The sequence below is a fragment of the Salvelinus sp. IW2-2015 genome, linkage group LG36 (genome assembly GCF_002910315.2).
Source record: "Salvelinus sp. IW2-2015 linkage group LG36, ASM291031v2, whole genome shotgun sequence".
NCBI classification, from domain to species: domain Eukaryota; kingdom Metazoa; phylum Chordata; class Actinopteri; order Salmoniformes; family Salmonidae; genus Salvelinus; species Salvelinus sp. IW2-2015.
Genome location: NC_036875.1, coordinates 32,463,483 through 32,483,720, shown reverse-complemented (window position 1 = coordinate 32,483,720; position 20,238 = coordinate 32,463,483). Strand labels below are relative to the sequence as shown.

The 20,238-nt window shown below is 44.8% G+C and overlaps 1 protein-coding gene across 1 annotated transcript in view; it reads right to left on the bottom strand.

Moving 5' to 3' along the window:
- The window catches only part of LOC111959648 (zinc finger protein GLI2-like), a 156,536-nt gene that overhangs the window by 84,248 nt on the left and 52,050 nt on the right, over positions 1-20,238 (bottom strand). Inside the window, exon 3 of the mRNA XM_070437600.1 lies at positions 8,617-8,722. Within this exon, the coding sequence (XP_070293701.1) occupies positions 8,617-8,722 (106 nt within the window). The remainder of the gene's footprint in view (positions 1-8,616; positions 8,723-20,238) is intronic.

The window sequence follows — 20,238 nt, the reverse complement described above, 5'->3', positions numbered from 1 at the left end:
GCAGGCTGCTCCTCCTAACTGAGGAGTCGATGTGTCAGGAGTAGTTTTTAAACAAAGCAGTACCACGTCCTCACACTTCATTAGTCTTCAGTCACTTTCCAAGCAGGAGGAAATGACCACTAATGAGGTGGGGGAGAGTGGGAGAGGGTGGGACAGTGAGGTGGGGGAGAGTGGGGGAGGATCGGGAGAGTGGGAGAGGGTGGGACAGTGAGGTGGGGAGGAGAGTGGGAGAGGGGGAACAGTGAGTTGGGGAGAGGATAGGGGAAGTGGGAGAGGGTGGGACACGTGAGGTGGAGGAGGATGGGGGAGAGTGGAGAGGGTGGGACAGTGAGGTGGGGAGCGAATAGGAGAGAGTGGGAGAGGGTGGGGCAGTGAGGTGGGGGAGGATGGGAGAGGGTGGGGGAGAGTGGGGATGGTGGGGTTGGGGGCTCAGAGTACAAGACTTGAGTCTGCTCAACTGATGAGTTGCAGGGCAGGCAGGCAACATACAAAAAACTACCAAAATGCTCTGGCTTTGAAAAATCCTAAATAAGCTAGTATACACAAAGATGTTTTAACATCCATTAGTTATAATGATAATAATTCATATTAGATACAACTAGGACTTTGGATTTAAAACACATAGTTCTGTATCTCAAGGATAGTAAATTCTGATATGTGCCAAGAGCACGAGGTAAAAAAACAGTTAAAATACTGATATTTCTTCCTGTAAAATCTGTGGATTTGGCTATACTCATCTCTAAATCACTGAAATCCACAGGGATGACAGGCTGTCTGTCTGAGGCTGGTTGTGGGTCTGAAAGGTGGGTCTGAGATGTTAGCGTTCTTGGAAAGGCCTGGATTCACCTCAGTCTCTCATTTATACCCCTCTGTATTGGAGCCAACCTGCCCCAACCCAACACAGGCCTTGTTGCTTCCTCTGTTTCCAGTAAACGCCTACAGACAACCAGCCTTGTCTGACGGCCAACTTTCTGCCACCAACCCCTTCCAATGGACGGCCCATAAAGAGGTTTCTGTTCTGTTCTGGGGGAGCTGAGAAGAAACAGACGCCGATTCCCTCCCCTTGGTGCTTCCACACACAGCACAGAGTTAGAGAGAGCCCCGCGCGAGTTCCAGAGATTAGCGTCCGGCTTTGCTGACGCTCCGGGTTTCGCAAAACTGGCACGAGAGCGCTCTTATCTGTCTGGGTAATTTTTTACGGACCGTACTGGTTGGTCACCGTCCTTCATGTTTAGCCCCAGTGTTCCCTGTTACCACTGTGCTGTGGGGAGAACGTCATTTGGTGGAGCGGTGGGATCTGGGATCTGTGGTGTGATGACCCCAACGAGCATTTAGAGCTGACTGACTCCTGTGGTCCTGACCTAAGCCACAGAAGATCAACACACAGAGTACACAAGTGGAGGCTGTGAATGCTAATTAATACTGTGAAATTGAAATGGTCAAGTTTGTGGAGGCTGTGAATGCTCTCCCTTATGGAAGTGCAAAAATGGTGAACCACAACTAACCTGACTGGTTCAAAATGAATTGGGGAGCCCTGGCTCCCAGACTCAAATTATTTATTTTATCAGCTCAAATGGAAACATGACATATAATGGACACATATATTTCTTAAAGTCCTTCAATTCCTTTGTTTCAATGGGAAAACATTTCAGATTTTTTTTTTTTGTATGGGTTTCTCTGCGCTTCAAAATACCCCAGTAACACAATGCAGTGTTCACACATCGTCTCAATCAACGAAACCTTATTTGTCTGTCACAGTATGACACCAGAACACGTTAACACATACAGGACATAAATCATGCAAACTACCATGTGCGTGTTTGAGTCCGTGATAATAAGGTGAAATGTACTACCTCGGCCTGTCAGGGGACAACAAAAAGGAGACCTCTCTGACAGCTACTAAAGTCTTGTTAAAACGCCCTCTTTCTGACAAGATGTTACTTGAACTGCTTTTCCACAGACATGTCTTAGTTACAGCAGAGAAATTAAATGTAAAAAAATTACTACCAGTATAATTTTTTGTATTATGTCCCTTGATGATGTGAGGCCTGAGGCAAATGCCTCTTCTGCCTAATGGTAAGTTCACCACAGATGAGTAGAATGGGGAGAGAATGATTCAAGAGTGAGGACACACAAACTACATTACAGTACATTTCCAATTCAGGTAATTGTTGTTTGCTTCACTAGATGATTACAAGCTTGTAGCTAGCTACACTGTCACCCCATTGTTGGATTCCTAGTGTGAGAAAAAGTGCATTTGGACAAGGGATTGCTTGTTTTAGCTTGAAAAGCCTATGAGTAAGTGCATACCTTTGTGTATGCATGTCAACTACATGGGACAGGGGAGGGGGCACATTTCTGTGCGGTCCTTTTGGTGTGGGGCAGGGCAGTAGACGAACAGAGGCTGGTTAGGGCCACCTGTACCTATTCAACACTCTTCTTAAGTACTCTTAGTTATTTTCTTTAACTCCAGGGATGGGGAACGGGTAGTAAAGGAAGCCTTTGTCTGGACTGACGGACAGACAGAAGCCTTTACCTCTCTTTCTCAACACTGAAGGTTATTTGAATTCAGGCATCCTGTTTCAGTGGATCTCTCTCTACTCTCTCTGCCTGGCTGGCTGGAATCGCCAATAAGTTAGTATTTTCCTCTCTGGCATGTTGTTCCCTACTGGCTCAGCGGATGAATTACGACGTGAGACACTTGTCTGTACATCTGGGCAGGTGCTCCCATTGAGATAAATCACTGTGTCTGCATCCCAAATGGCACCCTATTTCATATATGCACTACTTTGACCAGGGTCCATAGGGCTCTGGTCAAAAGTATTGTACTATAAAGGGAATCGGGTGCCATTTTGGATGTTACCCCACAGGGGCTGGGGCTGCAGTGAGCTCCTACTGTAGTTGTGTTTGGGACCCTTCATCAGGATGCTGAGGATTTGGCCTCAAACTTTGAAAGATATATTATTCTTTATGTACAGTAGACAACGGGATGAGGATGACCTAGAAACATAGGACAGTAGCTAGTATGCAAAGACACACTTATATTTTATTCTGATTCAACTTGGTGACTTCCGCAGTTCTTCAAACCAAGTGCAAATTATTTAAAGGGCATCAGATAAATCTTGACATTTTTAAGCCGTTCATTTGCAACAGCCTTTAATTTGACTGATGGCTGTATCTGTCCTTTCATGAATTCATTCCTTACAATAATTCACAGGAACTGTTAAATCCTCCCATAACCAGAGTGAAGACTTGAACCAACAAAATGTACCCAATCGGCACGCTTGGGATCAACCCCATCTTTCCACAATCAGCATGCTCAGGATCGGCCTCCCTTCTAACGCTAACCAATCAGCACACTCGGGAACAGCACGCTAACCGAGCCAAACAAAGAAAAAAACAAATGGCTGATCTGTAAAATCCATTTAATCAACACATTCCAAGCCCAGACTGATTGCCTGGTAAACTGGACCACATCTGTTTGTGTAAAAGGGTGGTGCAGGCTGCAGCTCCACAGCTCCACCGCACAAAACCTTGGGGCAGAATCCTGCTCAGCTCAATGCTGCAATTTACTGCCTCACTCTCTCAAAAATAATAAATAGCAGTCCTGCTGGTCTGGAATGAGTGGGGATCTGTTTTTCTTTTCCTCTTGTTGTGTTGTCGTTGAGGTTCTGGGAACAGAAGGCTGGATTTTGGATACTAATTAGTAACCCCCTCTAACATGTTGACAGAGAAGGAAGACTGTCATCCCTCTTACCAGACTTGTGGGTTCACACAGAGGATGCCCATTTCCACATTCCGCTGTACACTGCACATGATAAGCACTGTCTCAAAACAAAATGCTGTACTTTAACACTGTCTCAGAGCAAGCTAGCCCTGTACTGTACTGTTGAGGAAATTCTGTCCCCAAAGAATTTCCCCAAATTCCCCCAGTCCAGAAGAGGCAAAATGCTCCAAGCATTTTAGTCTTAGGTCTTTGGTGCATCTAGCCATATCCATGAGTACAGCTACCCAGGCACTGACTGATGCAGCATCCCTCCCTAGGAACCCTGTCCCTGGTTTTCCTTAGTTCTCATTCATCCTGGTTCCTCCTGGTTCTACTGTAATGGAAACTAGTCATTAACCGAGCAGGAAAAGTCATATAAACTCAGCAAAAAAAGAAACGTCCCCTTTTCAGGACCCTGTCTTTCAAAAATAATTCGTAAAAATCAAAATAACTTCACAGATCTTCATTGTAAAGGGTTTAAACACGGTTTCCCATGCTTGTTCAATGAACCATAAGCAATTAATGAACATGCACCTGTGGAACGGTCGTTAAGACACTAACAGCTTACAGACGGTATGCAATTAAGGTCACAGTTATGCAAACTTAGGACACTAAAGAGGCCTTTCTACTGACTCTGAAAAACACCAAAAGCAAGATGCCCAGGGTCCCTGCTCACGTGCCTTAGGACGTGCCTTAGGCATGCTGCAAGGAGGCATGAGGACTACAGATGTGGCCAGGGCAATAAATTGCAATGTCCGTACTGTGAGACGCCTAAGACAGCACTACAGGGAGACAGGATGGACAGCTAATCGTCCTCGCAGTGGCAGACCACGTGTAACAACACCTGCACAGGATTGGTACATCCGAACATCACACCTGCGGGACAGGTACAGGATGGCAACAACAACTGCCCGAGTTACACCAGGAATGCACAATCCCTCCATCAGTGCTCACACTGTCCGCAATAGGCTGAGAGAAGCTGGACTGGGGGCTTGTAGGCCTGTTGTAAGGCAGGTCCTCACCAGACATCACCGGCAACATCGTCGCCTATGGCCACAAACCCACCGTCGCTGGACCAGACAGGGCTGGCAAAAAGTGCTCTTCACTGACGAGTCGCGGTTTTGTCTCACCAGGGGTGATGGTCGGATTTGCGTTTATCGTCGAAGTAATGAGCGTTACACCGAGGCCTGTACTCTGGAGCGGGATCGATTTGGAGGTGGAAGGTCTGTCATGATCTGGGGCGGTGTGTCACAGCATCATCAGACTGAGTTTGTTGTCATTGCAGGCAATCTCAACGCTGTGCGTTACAGGGAAGACATCCTCCTCCCTCATGTGGTACCCTTCCTGCAGGCTCATCCTGACATGACCCTGCAGCATGACAATGCCACCAGCCATACTGCTCATTCTGTGCATGATTTCCTGCAAGACAGGAATGTCAGTGTTCTACCATGGCCAACGAAGAGCCCGTATCTCAATCCCATTGAGCACATCTGGGACCTGTTGGATCAGAGGGTGAGGGCTAGGGCCATTCCCCCCAGAAATGTCCGGGAACTTGCAGGTGCCTTGGTGGAAGAGTGGAGTAACATCTCACAGCAAGAACTGGCAAATCTGGTGCAGGATATGAGGAGGAAATGCACTGCAGTACTTAATGCAGCTGGTGGCCACACCAGATACTGACTGTTACTATTGATTTTGACCCCCCCTTTGCTCAGGGACACATTACATTTCTGTTCGTCACATGTCTGTGGAACTTGTTCAGTTTATGTCTCAGTTGTTGAATCTTGTTATGTTCATACAAATATTTACACATGTTAAGTTTGCTGAAAATGAACGCAGTTGACAGTGAGAGGACGTTTCTTTTTTTTCTGAGTTTAGCTAGCTCTGTACAGAGTCACTGTCAGCCATGGATATAGTTACATATAGGATATTATTTTTGACAATATATCGTATTGTTTTGACAATACCGCAATGTTATTTTTGTGCCAGATGACTGTAACGCCAAAACCAAAACGCCAATATTTTTCCTTCATAGCTTGTTCTCCATCTTCTTTTTAAACAGGGAGCCAATTTGTTTTTAGCACTTTTACTTCCATGACTGATCAAAACTTGTTTTCTCATGGCTCTCTCTTGTCCCTCTGCAGCAGGTATTATGGTTTGGAACATCGAATCACAATAAATTCACAGTATCGAATCACAATACATGTAGAATCGTGAGAATCACAATACATATCGTATTGGCACCAAAGTATTGTGATAATATGTGACTCGTTTCAGGAAACTAGACATTTGTTGCACGTCCATACTTCACAGGAGAGGCATTTGAACGTAAACTTCTTTTTTTTTATAACAATGCGTTTTTTGGCAGAAATGCCTTCTGGAACATGTGAACTTCCATGTGCCTTAATAACAAACGTGTATGCCATCTGAAAATACGAATAAAATTGTTCAATTACGAGCCTAGTTGTTTTAGCCATGGAAAAAGCCAGTAACCTTCCCGCTAGCCATGATTGTCTGAGATAATGGATGGGCTGGACATGCCGAGAGATGAGTTTGGATTCGTCTGATATGTAGCACACTTCTGTCTATAACATGAGCTGGTCACTATGTGTAGGTAAAGCTTTCTAACGCGTCTTTTTTGAAAGATACTGCAAAGGTGTTGTTCTCCACTTTCTGGAGGACCGAGTTTTGAAATCAGTGGAATGCCCTTCGGAATTAAAGTATGATAGCTAAGGAGATGGAGAAAATTCTCGCGTTTGATTGCAAATATGCAGACGGAGTCGAAAAGAGAACACACAGAAGGCTATTGTATTACATCTTCAAATGGGCAACCTTGACATCTGTGAAAGAGTGGGAGAACATTTTCAGATATTATACAGTACCAGTCAAAAGTTTAGACACACCTACTCATTCAAGGGTTTTTCTTTATTTTTACTATTTTCTACATTGTAGAATAATAGTGAAGACATCAAAACTATGAAATAACATATATAGAATAATGTAGTAAGCAAAAAAGTGTTAAACAAATCAAAATATATTTTATATTTGAGATTCTTCAAAGTAGCCACCCTTTGCCTTGATGACAGCTTTGCACACTCTTGGTATTCTCTCAACCAGCTTCACCTGGAATGCTTTTCCAACAGCCTTGAAGGAGTTCCCACATATGCTGAGCACTTGTTGGCTGCTTTTCCTTCACTCTGCGGCGCAACTCATCCCAAACCATCTCATTTGGGTTGAGGTCGGGTGATTGTGGAGGCCAGGTCATCTGATGCAGCACTCCATCACTCTCCTTCTTGGTCAAAGTAGAGACGAACAAAGCCGGATGGGTGTAGACAAAAAAGAGCTCTCCAGTAGGTTTACAAAAACATTCAAAGGCCATTTTCTCAAAGGTGAGGTTACAAGTTTATCAACTTTCAAAGCAGAATTACTTTACCATTGTTCCCCAACTGTAGTGTATGATATACCATTTTCTAGTTTGAGTCTCTACTTTTACCAAGAAGGAGAGTGATGGACTGAGTCTCTACTTTTATCCAATGTAAAAAACACAACTTCAAATTTTGAGACCAAATCGAGCCGGTCGGTCACATACCGTGACGTCGCTGGCAATTCCCAGCCCTACTTTCTACCAGAGTAGGACTAGTCCCAGAGCTGTAAATATGACAGCTCTGACAAAATGACTCATTTTGTTCCATGCAAACAGTGATGAAGGGTCTCAGTGTGGAGGTGTCATGTTCAGGCAGACAGGAAGCAGAACCCCTGACATACTGTAGCGCGGGTAACAAAGTGACACAACACCGACATATGAAACCGCCACTTAATTTGCAGAGCAATGTTACGTAATTAGGGTGATTTTGGCACAGCCGGAGGAAGATTAGGGGCTTGATGAATTAGGGGAGCACTGTTAAGATCAAATCACGTTAATCATTGCAGTCAGAGTACAGACTCGGTTTTCATCCCCACTCGTACTCCTTCCTGGTTTGTTTAGTGATGAATAGCTTTTCTGCTGCAGGAAAAAAAATATGTATCACCATCAGATATGTGAATATAAATGGAAGGACAAGTCCCACAAACCTATTGATTTGTTTTATCCATCTGTTCGTGTTTTTTAAGATAAGCAGAGGAGGGAGAGGAAGGCTGGCAATGTTAAGCAGACTAAACTTTTTCTGGAACGGACAACAAATAAAAAGTTGTGGACTGGAAAGAAATGTCAGTGTGGTTGGAGACTGAATGACAAAAATAAACACAATTGGGCCAAAGTTCTGTCTGTCTCTCTATATTCCTTGCCTTCTTCCTTGCCTGCCTCCCTGCCTGCCTCCCTATTTGTCTGTCTGACAGATCCCTTTCTGTGAATCTCCTCTAATGTGAAGAGGATGTTTCCCTGGCAGTTTGCTCCCTAGTGTTGCAGCGCACCATGCCAGGAGGACCACAGAGCTTTCCAAGTCCCACACCATGAAACGTAAGGAGGGGAGATGCTATTGATGCTAAACTGGCTGGTTCTTTCTTTTCTCTCTCAGTATCATCTGTCTCTGATATGGACCTGGCTTTCTCTCTCTCCATTTGGAAATGCTTCTCTCTCTCTCTGGCTCAGATGAAAGCAGGGAAGGATGGAGGGATCACCGAGGGTGAATCACTACAGGGTGATGACTGACCTGCTCATTCACATTCTTGTAAAGAATGGGATGAACTTAAGAACAAAATCAAGTTTATTAATTCATTTAATTGAAGATTAGATTAAACAAACAAGCAAGGGCCCAACATTCCAGCTAGATGCCTTTGTCATGAACACTCCCATTCTGCCCTGCTCTGCAAAACAAGTGTTGTGAATCTGAACTTAATAAGTTAGTCTTATTTACCCATGCATGGTGTGGAGGGGGTGTGGCTCGTAATGGTACCTCCCCTCATGGTGACGCATGTCGATCGGGATCGGTGTGTGAAACGTGGGGAAGAGATGGTGAGGACCTGTGAGAAGAAAGAGAGGAGAGACAGGGGGCAGAGAGAGAGAGGGAGGAGAGATAAGAAAGATATGGGCACTTCAATAAAGACTTTCAAGTGAAATATTTAAAAGGGTAAAAACCTAAAGCTACAATGCAGCAAACATGAACCACCTCTAAGAGCTGGCTGAGCAGTTTCGTGTTAAATATTGGCCCTATAACACAGGAAGAAGATAAAAATAAATAAATAAATAATCAAAGAGGTCCTGAGGAATCTTACTACATCTCAAACAAGAGAGATGAGAAAGATCACATTGGGCCTTTGACAAAGACCTGCTGGGATCCAGCCCTTTGAACTTAGTGTGTGTGTGTGTGTGTGTGTGTGTGTGTGTTCATGTGTGCGTGTGTGTGTGTGTGGTTTGTGTGCGTGTGTGTGTGTGTGCGCGTGTGTGGAGGTGCCCATTTGAAGGAGAGCAACAGTCTGGACATAAACAAGGAACAACAGTCGTGAGAGGAAAACCTCTTGACTCACACTACACTTGAGATGCTCACCTCACTTCATGTTACTGGCAGCAAGCAGCAGCTATAAGCAGCAGCTAAACCATTATTATCCTGCAAACTAGTAGTGTTTATTATCCTACGAACTAGTAGTGGTTATTATCCTGCAAACTAGCAGGGGTTATTACCCTGCAAACTAGTAGTGGTTATATCTACAAGCTATGGGGTAGTTATTATCCTACAAACTAGCAGTGGTTATTATCCTTCAAACTAGCAGTGGTTATTATCCTGCAAACTAGCAGTGGTTATTATCCTACAAACTAGTAGTGGTTATTATCCTACAAACTAGCATGGTTATTATCCTACAAACTAGCAGTGGTTATTATCCTACAAAACTAGTATGGGTTATTATCCTACAACTAGTAGTGGTTATTATCCTACAAACTAGCAGTGGTTATTATCCTACAAACTAGTAAGGTTTATTATCCTACAAACTAGCAGTGGTTATTATCCTGCAAACTAGCAGTGGTTATTATCCTACAAACTAGCAGTGGTTATTATCCCTACAAACTAGCAGGGGTTATTACCCTGCAAACTAGTAGTGGTTATTATCCTACAAGCTAGTGGTGGTTATTATCCTACAAACTAGCAGTGGTTATTATCCTACAAACTAGTAGTGGTTATTATCCTACAAACTAGCAGTGGTTATTATCCTGCAAACTAGCAGTGGTTATTATCCTACAAACTAGCAGTGTTATTATCTACAAAACTAGCAGTGGTTATTACTCTACAAACTAGCAGTGGTTGTTATCCTACAAACTAGCAGTGGTTATTATCTAAAACTAGTGGTATTATCTACAAACAGTAGTGGTTATTATCCTACAAACTAGCAGTGGTTATTATCCTAACAAACTAGCAGTGTTATTACTCTACAAACAGCAGTGTTATTATCCTGCAAACTAGCAGTGGTTATTACTCTACAAAACTAGCAGCGGTTATTATCCTGCAAACTAGCAGTGGTTATTACTCTACAAACTAGTAGTGGTTATTATCCTACAAACTAGTAGTGGTTATTATCCTACAAACTAGCATGGTTATTACTCTACAAACAGCAGTGGTTATTATCTCACTAGCATGGATATCCAAACTAGCAGTGGTTATTACTCTACAAACTAGCAGTGGTATTACTCTCAACTAGCAGTGGTTATTACTCTACAAACTAGCAGTGTTATTATCCTGCAACAACAGTGGTTTATCCTGCAAAATACAGTGGTTATTACTCTACAAACTAGTAGTGGTTAGTATCCTACAAACTAGTAGTGGTTATTATCCTGCAAACTAACAGTGGTTATTATCCTACAAACAAAGCAGTGGTTATTATCCTGCAAACTAACAGTTGGTTATTATCCTGCAAACTAACAGTGGTATTATCCTACAAACTAGCAGTGGTTTTATCCTACAAACAGCAGTGGTATTATCCTGCAAACTAACAGTGGTTATTATCCTGCAAACTAACAGTGGTTACTACAAACTAGCAGTGTTATTATCCTACAAACAAGCAGTGGTTATTATCCTGCAAAACTAAACAGTGGTTATTATCCTGCCAAACTAACAGTGGTTATTATCCTACAAACAAGCAGTGGTATTATCTGCAAACTACAGTGGTATTATCCTGCAAACTAACAGTGGTTATTATCCTACAAACTAGCAGTGGTTATTACCTACAAACTAGCAGTCTACATGGTTATTATCCTGCAAATAACAGTGGCTATTAATCTACAAACTAGCAGCGTATTATAAACTAACCAAACTAGCAGTGGTTATTACCCTACAAAACTAGCAGTGGTTTCAGTTATCCTCGCAAGACGACATCAAGACAGTGGTTATTATCCTACAAACTAGCAGTGGTTATTATCCTACAAACTAGCAGTGGTTATTATCCTACAAACTAGCAGTGGTTATTACTCTACACACATCTTTTTTTTGTGAGTGCCGAGGAAGGCATATATTGACGTTCTCTAGCCCTTTCAAACGTCCAAAAACGAAGCCTATTTCTAGTGATCAGGCTGAGCCAAGGAGGCTGTGCTCCTGCTCCATCCTTACCTCCTTAGCATGGGGTGTAACTGTAATATTTACAATTCCCATAATACCCCAGTAATTGAAACCTTAAGTTACAGACAGTCTGGTCTGGGTACTTTGTGTCCGTTAATAGCTCTCTATCTGTAATGGGGGCGAAACAGAGCTATTTCACCATGAGTGTGTTTTTTATGTGAAATACTCAAAATGCACAAATCAACAATTTCCTGCCATAAAAAGGTTCATAGCTCGGGGGACATCTTGTTAAAAACAACAGACCTTCATTAATTAGTGTGATGATTACAACCTCCAAGTCTAAGCCTCTCTAACCTCTCCCTCTAGCTCTCTGTATGAAGTTACAGTACAGCAGAAGTGCTCTGCTCCCAAAGAGCTCCCATTAAACACTTTCTAAGTTATAACCAGTTCCGCTTTTCCTCCTTTAACATCATCCCCTTTTAAATGTATGCAGAATCAAATCAAAGCGTGGATATTCAGCACAACATCTCACCCCAACAATGATACTGGTTTACGTGTATGTGTGCATTGCAGTGAGGAGAAAGAGAAGGAGCAGGAGGAGAAAGAGAAGAAGGAGGAGGCCAGGTCAGCTCCCTTGGGTTGGCTGGTTGATCTCTGGGATCTCTGTATTAAGATTCTTTGTGCAGCATCATGCGCTCCAGTGAGTCAGAGATGACCTGGGGAGCAGAGACTATAGGGGTCAGAGGTTAGGTGGCACAGATCATTATCTCCTTCTGTGAGGGGGATAGGGGGAGGAAGGAAGTAGGGGAGTAGCCGATGTGTGTGTGTGTGTGTGTGTGTGTGTGTGTGTGTGTGTGATTGTAAGGAGAAGTTCTACCTGCATGAGTCCGCATTCCTGGGTCATCGCTAAAGCCACTGAAGCCCAACAGAGTCCCCTGTCACTTTGATTGACAGCCGCCACACTACAAATCTCAGCCAACGATCAGAACACAAACTGAGGCAAAAGACAGCGATTGTTGCGGCCTTATACAGTGAGGGAAAAAAGTATTTGATCCCCTGCTGATTTTGTACGTTTGCCCACTGACAAAGAAATGATCAGTCTATAATTTTAATGGTAGGTTTATTTGAACAGTGAGAGACAGAATAACAACAAAAATATCCAGAAAAACGCATGTCAAAAATGTTATAAATTGATTTGCATTTTAATGAGGGAAATAAGTATTTGACCCCCTCTCAATCAGAAAGATTTCTGGCTCCCAGGTGTCTTTCATACAGGTAACGAGCTGAGATTAGGAGCACACTCTTAAAGGGAGTGCTCCTAATCTCAGTTTCTTACCTGTATAAAAGAYACCTGTCCACAGAAGCAATCAATCAATCAGATTCCAAACTCTCCACCATGGCCAAGACCAAAGAGCTCTCCAAGGATGTCAGGGACAAGATTGTAGATCTACACAAGGCTGGAATGGGCTACAAGACCATTGCCAAGCAGCTTGGTAAGAAGGTGACAACAGTTGGTGCGATTATTCGCAAATGGAAGAAACACAAAAGAACTGTCAATCTCCCTTGGCCTAGGGCTCCATGCAAGATCTCACCTCGTGGAGTTGCAATGATCATGAGAATGGTGAGGAATCAGCCCAGAACTACACAGGAGGATCTTGTCAATGATATCAAGGCAGCTGGGACCATAGTCACCAAGAAAACAATTGGTAACACACTACGCCGTGAAGGACTGAAATCCTGCAGCGCCCGCAAGGTCCCCCTGCTCAAGAAAGCACATATACATGCCCGTCTGAAGTTTGCCAATGAACATCTGAATGATCAGAGGACACTGGGTGACTGTTGGGTGGTCAGACGAGACAAAATGGAGTTCTTTGGCATCAACATCAACTTGTCAGTGTTTGGAGGAGGAGGAATGCTGCTAATGACCCAAGACACATCCCACCGTCAAACATGGGAGTGGAAAAACATTAATGCTTGGGGGGTGTTTTTCTGGCTAGGGACGGAAACTTTACCGATCAACAGGGACGATGCGACAAGGGACCATGTACGCAAATCTGGGTGAAAAACCTCCTTCCCTCAGGCCAGGGGTATTGAAAAATGGGGTCGTGGTCATGGGTATTCCAGCATGACAAGACCCAAAAAACACACGGTCCAAGCAAACAAAGGAGTTGGCTCAAGAAAAAGCCATTAAGGTCCTGGATGTGGCCTAGCCATCTCCAGACCTTAATTCATAGAAAATTGGGAGGAGCTGAAGGTTCGAGTTGCCAAACGTCAGCCTCGAAACCTTAAAAGACTTGAAGAAATCTGCAAAGCGACATGCGGACAAATCCCTCCTGAGATGTGTGCAAACCTGGTGGCCAACTACAAGAAACATCTGACCTCTGTGATTGCCAACAAGGGTTTTGCCACCAAGTACTAAGTCATGTTTTGCAGAGGGGTCAAATACTTATTTCCCTCATTAAAATGCAAATCAATTTATAAAATTTTTGACATGCGTTTTTCTGGATTTTTTTGTTGATATTCTGTCTCTCACTGTTCAAATAAACCTACCATTAAAATTACAGACTGATCATTTCAATGTCAGTGGGCAAACGAACAAAATCAGCAGGGGATCAAATACTTTTTTCCCTCACTGTAGCTCACCGGGTAGGAAAAGGACTGAGGCTAAGCCCACCACAGAGCTTGCCTCCGAGCGGTGGTGTTTGAAGACATGTCGGGAAACTTTCTTCAACTTTCTTCTCTGAGCCTGATGGCTCCTTCCTTGGCACCTCTCTGTTTGAGATGTACTTAGCTTCATTACTGCACAAAGACTCCTGAAGTCATGTCTATGAAAACATGCCACTGTAACTCAACTCTGCCTGGAGGCCAAACAGGAACGTTTCAGTGTTTTTCTTTGCAAACACAAAGCAAGACATTACTGGTACTTAGACGTGATTGAACTCATTCTTGTCATGATTGCCACCTTATTGGTGGGTTATTGTGACATTAAAATGTATGGTTTGAGGTATGCACTGTCCCAACAACTGTGATTGTTGTTAGAAATTATTGACTTACATGGAATTGTTTACAAGTCATGACACTAAGTCAGTGTAACTGAACATCCCTCCCTCGCGCTCCACCTCTCTAGAATCCTAGAGAACCTCAGTCTCTGTAATGTTCTACACCATTCGACGTCTGCCAACGAGCCTCTCTTCCTTTTGTGTGTAAGAGAAGACATAGATTCTCAAGTCAACTTGTATGTTAGAGGCAACACAGACACTACAAAAAGCCCCCCTGTAAAAACTTAAATGGGAGGATTAGCGTGGAGAGAAGTTCCAACTTTTATCCAAATGTGTCTCCTGGCTCACAACAATGCCTGGTACAAGGCAGGGAGAGTGGGCTGCTAAAGAAGGTAGAGTGGGGTGGAATGGGTCTGGGTCAAAGGGATGTCAGTGGTGCTCAGAGTCTGCTGGAGTAGTAGTAACTTGAAAACAAGAAAGCAGGCAGGCACAACTTTTATCTCACTAAACAAAATAAGGACCCCCATAGAGAGACGGGCTGTCCAGATCTGAAGGGAAAGGCTGAGCAGGCCTGTTCCATCACCGAGACAGCAGCATTGTTTCCTGGGCCACAGGGACTACAAGAGGAAGGTACAGAGGGTAGGTATATGTTACAGGGGAGGGTACACAGGCACTGGACTGTCAGCTGTCCTCTGGGTGTGCAGCAATGTAGGGACACACTGCCCCAGCCTTTGGCACCCTGACACTCTCACTCTCATCTGGCAGGACACGGCTGAAAGTGTCACTTCAAAACCTCCTTGCTTTTATCTCTGTATGGATCTCTGATTGGAGTTGACCCACCCACCTCATGGGAATGTGCTTCTTGAGCTGCGTTAACTTTGTTTGTGTTCAGGTACATATATACATGTCTGTCTGCTCTCTACCCCTTTAGATGTTCCATCATCATAACATGTTTGCTTAAATGTCTTTAATAATATTGCTTCCCAACCCCCATAATAATGTTCTCAGAAGTGCCAAACATCCTGTCAGAGAGCGGGTGAGAAACAACCCCATCCTCTTTTCTATTTGTTTTGGTCTTAAGCCGGGTTTGATCTCACCCTAAAGACAAAGACAGGTGTTCCACATTAACAAAGGGCACTGGTGTGTGTGTGTGTGTATTTGAGTGTACGAGGGAAAACATTCACTTTTCATGTCCCAACGCAGCAGCCAAGATCAGATCAGAAGGGGTTGAGGGGTTCATCCTAAATAGCATCCAATTCCCTATATAGTGCACTGCTTTGACCGGGACCCTTAGAGCTGTGGTCAAAAGTAGTGCACTGAATAGGGAATAGGGTGCAATTTGGGACACACAGGGGCTCATCCTCTAAGGAAGTACTCAGTGATAATAACATCCTGCGAGAGAGAGAGGGATAGACAGAGGGAGAGAGAGGGCTCTGGACAGGGTAATTAAAACAGCTTTTCTTTCTGTCTCGCTCTCCGAAAGAGAATGAGGGAGTGAGCTAGGGGAGAGGGGGATGAGAGAGGGAGGGAGCAAGGAAAGAAGGATAGGAGGAGGAGGGGGCGCCATTCAGACAGGAAATTCCAGCAAGATATGTTGGCTGTGGTCCTAACGACACAGCACCATGCCAACGGCTACACACAACGAACGAATGGCCTTGTCCCTTCTCGCCCTGTACTATGGGTAGTAAAGCAACAGTCTGACCGGACTGAGGCTTCAACTGGCTGGGGAAAAGCTTTGGGTAGCTAGCGTGAAATTTGTTATCGCCAAGCGAGGAGAAATACAGAGAGGGAGTCCTTTTCTTAGACTTCTATAGTACTGTACATCCATCCAACCACAACAGTTTAGCCCCTATTTGATTGGTCATTAAGAGTATTGTGTATTTAGACTGATCTAGGACCATTATGACACACAGCATGAACCAGCCAGGCTAATAAGCCAGTGTGGTAAGTCGAATTCAACACACACACACACACACACACACACACACACACACACACACACACACACACACACACACACACACACACACATACACAACCACACAGCAGGTTAATAGGCCAATGTATTAAGATCCATTTTACCAGTTTAACGTTCACAGCCCCAGGTTTAGTCTGCAGTGCTGACTCTACTGAGGCGTGGGCTCGCCATGGCGACAGAAGGATTAGGGGCTTACAGGAGAGCACTGAACAACACAACCCTCTCTCTCTCTCTGTGTGTCTTGTGTGTGTGTGTGTGTTGTGTGGTGTGTGTGTGGTGTGTGTGTGTGTGGTGTGTGTTGTGTGTGTTGTGTGTGTGTGTGTGTGTGTGTGTGTGTGTGTGTGAGAAAGAGAGAGTATGTGCTTCTCTTCATACCCCTCACTCTGGGACAAGTTAAAATGCTACATGTTTTATTGATAGGTGGATTTGGGGCTGAAGGTAAGTAGATTAAGTCAGGGCCTGGCTCCATAGAAACATGTGACAGGTAGAATTGATGTTCATCATAGAGCCTGTTTTTACTTTCTTTGACTGGTTAGAAGTCTGACTGACTAAGAAGCAGAGGAAGTTCACTTTCATATTCAAATAAACATACAGTATAGAAAAGGAACATTGTTGGCTCAGGGAAGTGATGGGGTTATATTATTTATTTGAAGTCCGGTTCCTTTTATAGTACATTAGGAAATAAGATGTTTATGTCTCAAACAGTACATTGTCCATTAGGTGACAGTTATAGCTTGGCTAGGACATCCATATGCCATCTTAAACATTAAGACTGAGGTGGCTGAAGAGGGATCATGCTGGGGAGGATGGGAGAAGGTTATTGGAAAATGTTTTTTATAGAGAGGACTCCTCAGGTTTTTGGAAGGTGTTCATTAAATCATATCAGGCAGGGAAGCTGTGTTTGAGAAGCACTATATATAAATGGAGTTGAATTATATGTGTGTGTGTGTGTGTGTAAGAGAGAGAGAGAGAGAAACAGAGAGAGAGTTGTGTAAACATGAACAGGAAAGGCACTCAGGACACCGCTACACAACGCCTGATGAAGATCGGACACATCTGGGGGTGCCCATGGCAACCAGCCCTAAACACAGCCTGCATGACGGGCCTTAGCGGCCAACACGCTCACATCACTCCCCCCCTCCTCCCCCCTCTCTCTCTTTCTCCCTCTCTTTCCCTCTCCCAAACTGGCTTTTCTCTACCATCATCCATCTCCATCAAACAACAGGCCTAATCCACCCAATCACTCCCAACTAACTATATATTCCCAGTCTCACTGAACCCCAAATCTGCAAACCCCAACCTGCTGTTTGACCGCAGTCAGCATGACGCATTACCTATAGCTGAGGTAAGGTGGGGTACTGGTTTTCTTAATTGTCTTTAGGGTACTGTGGTACTAGGACCTCACCTCTCTAACATCACAGTAAGAGTCCTATTCTAGTGTGGGGCCAGGGGACATGGTCGTAAGGAGAATACAGCTATCTGTGTTGAGCAGATGTGTCTTGGGGGATCTGGGGCTAATGACCGCCATGCTTCACCCAGCTGGGAGCAGGGTGGTAGCAGGCTGGGAGCAGGGTGGGAGCAGGCTGGGCGCAGGCTGGGAGCAGGGTGGGAGCAGGGTGGTAGCAGGCTGGGCGCAGGCTGGGAGCAGGGTGGGAGCAGGCTGGGAGCAGGGTGGTAGCAGGCTGGGAGCAGGCTGGGCGCAGGCTGGGAGCAGGGTGGGAGCAGSCTGGGAGCAGGGTGGGAGCAGGGTGGGAGCAGGCTGGGAGCAGGCTGGGAGCAGGGTGGTAGCAGGGTGGTAGCAGGCTGGGAGCAGGCTGGGCGCAGGCTGGGAGCAGGGTGGGAGCAGGGTGGTAGCAGGCTGGGCGCAGGCTGGGAGCAGGGTGGGAGCAGGCTGGGCACAGGGTGGGAGCAGGCTGGGAGCAGGGCTGCACTGTGGCGGGCCATGCATTCACATTACATTTAAAGAGAGGGAGCTGGAGGGGGGCAGCCACCGTTTGGCCTCACTGGCCTGTGATTAGCCTGTTAGCATTAGCATGCTGTCAGTGTAGCTTTGGGGACCAGCGAGCCGAGCGAAGATCTCTGTAACACTGATGAGGCGTCTGGATAATCAGCTACCAGACCAGACTCTGATGGATCACCAGATCAGCTGACCTAACCCTGGTTAACACACCCAGGTGTGGGCTTGGTTCACGAATTTCCTCAGAGCAGAAAAAGTATATTATCTCTACAGAACAGATCAGGATAAAAAAGGGTTCTGTTGTCTGGTGAGTGAAGATAATGTGAATGAAACTTGTCGTCAAGGTGATTAAGGTTGCACACTTTTTGGTATTCCTTTTGGTTCTAACCAACACAGATGGATTTTTTTCTATTCTTGTGACTTGATCACATTACATTTATCTTGTTTTAACACTCTTTAGGCTGTTCCTAACACACTGATACTCACTTCATTCTCACTTCAAACCCAGAGCGGGAACTCAGGCCATAACAGCAAGTGTTGTGTTGTGCATCTGACCCGTAGCATCACAGCTAATAGAAAAGCTGCCAGCTCACACAAAGAGCGTCCTCACAGCCTCACGACCCTAACAGCCCGATGACGGCATGGTTCTACACTGGTTTAGCACATCCCCCTCCTCCTTAGTAAAATTGATTTTTTTAACAGGAACAGGGAGCGAGAGGGGTAGAAACAGGAAGTACACTTCATAACCAGACAATGCATGGGCGCAGGAGGCAGGAACATCAATCTAGGGCAGGGATGGGCAGCTCTAGGACCTGACTGGTGTCACACTTTTGCCCCAGCCCCAGCTAACACACTTGACACCAATAATCCACAAATCATGATCTTCAGTTTAGAATGCTATCAGTTTAATCAGCTGTGTTTGCTAGGGACGGGGAAAAATTGACACCACTCTGGCCCCCAAGGACTGGAGTTGCACATCCCTGATCTAGGGGGTGGGGGTGTCGTGGCTGGGGGTCACCCCGGGGTGAGGGCTTCCTGGGGAGCCTGGGTTCTGGGCCTTCTCAGGTCGAAGGGAACTAGAGGGTCTGGGGAGTGTCTCAAAGAGAGAGACATATTCTGGACTCAAACTGCCACTGAGGGTCTATCAAAACAACTGTGATGATGCACAACATGTTTATTTAATACAATGACTGCAGAGCCAATGTTCTCAGAGGAGAAGACTTAGGATACAGTTATTGAGGATTGATTTTCTATATTTTGTGTTCATATGAAAAGTATAGACACCTTAGGGGAAATCTGGTGGATATTTGGGATCATCATCAATTTTGGCTCACCAGCATCTCTAATTCTGTAAACGCCATCCTCTGAGAGATATGCTCTCTGGGCCTCAAACATCCAGTATGTCTGCCCTGGCTGAAACAGAGCTCAACTAACTGTCAGTGGAGTTCTGGCACAGGGCAGAGCGTCTTCAGTTAAAGTGCAGGCCCCAGGTCATCTAGTTGGATAAGATAAGAATACAGAACAACAACCTGACTCACCTCCTCACAGACACAGTCTGGTCTGGTGATCATTGTCCTGGGACTTCTGGTCTTGGGGAAACTATCTCACTCAGAGAATTGGTTTTAAAAACACCAATGACAAACAGCTGTGGAGGGTCTGAGATGGTCGTGTGATTGGTTTAAGGGTCAGAGATCCTGGTTCTTAGGTGCTTTGTTAGAGTTCTGATAATTCAGAGAGGCTGACCGGTCAGGCTCCGACCTTGTCTCTTCATAAAAACATTTTTGTTTGTAAATGCTATCCTGCGTACTGTCACCATGAGAAACCCTTGCAATAATGATGAATACCCATCATTGGAGAGACAAGTCATTCATATTCCTACACTAATGCAAGTCTAGTGGCTTTATGGGATGTAACTCAGAGCCTTTCAACTTTTCCTTGGTTCTTGCGTCAGCTAGCCAGGCTACGTCAACTAAATGAATCAAATTCACATTTACATTAAAAACAACAAGCAGGGTCTGTCTTAAACTAGCAGTGTTGGCTACAGTTCCATCCCACACAGA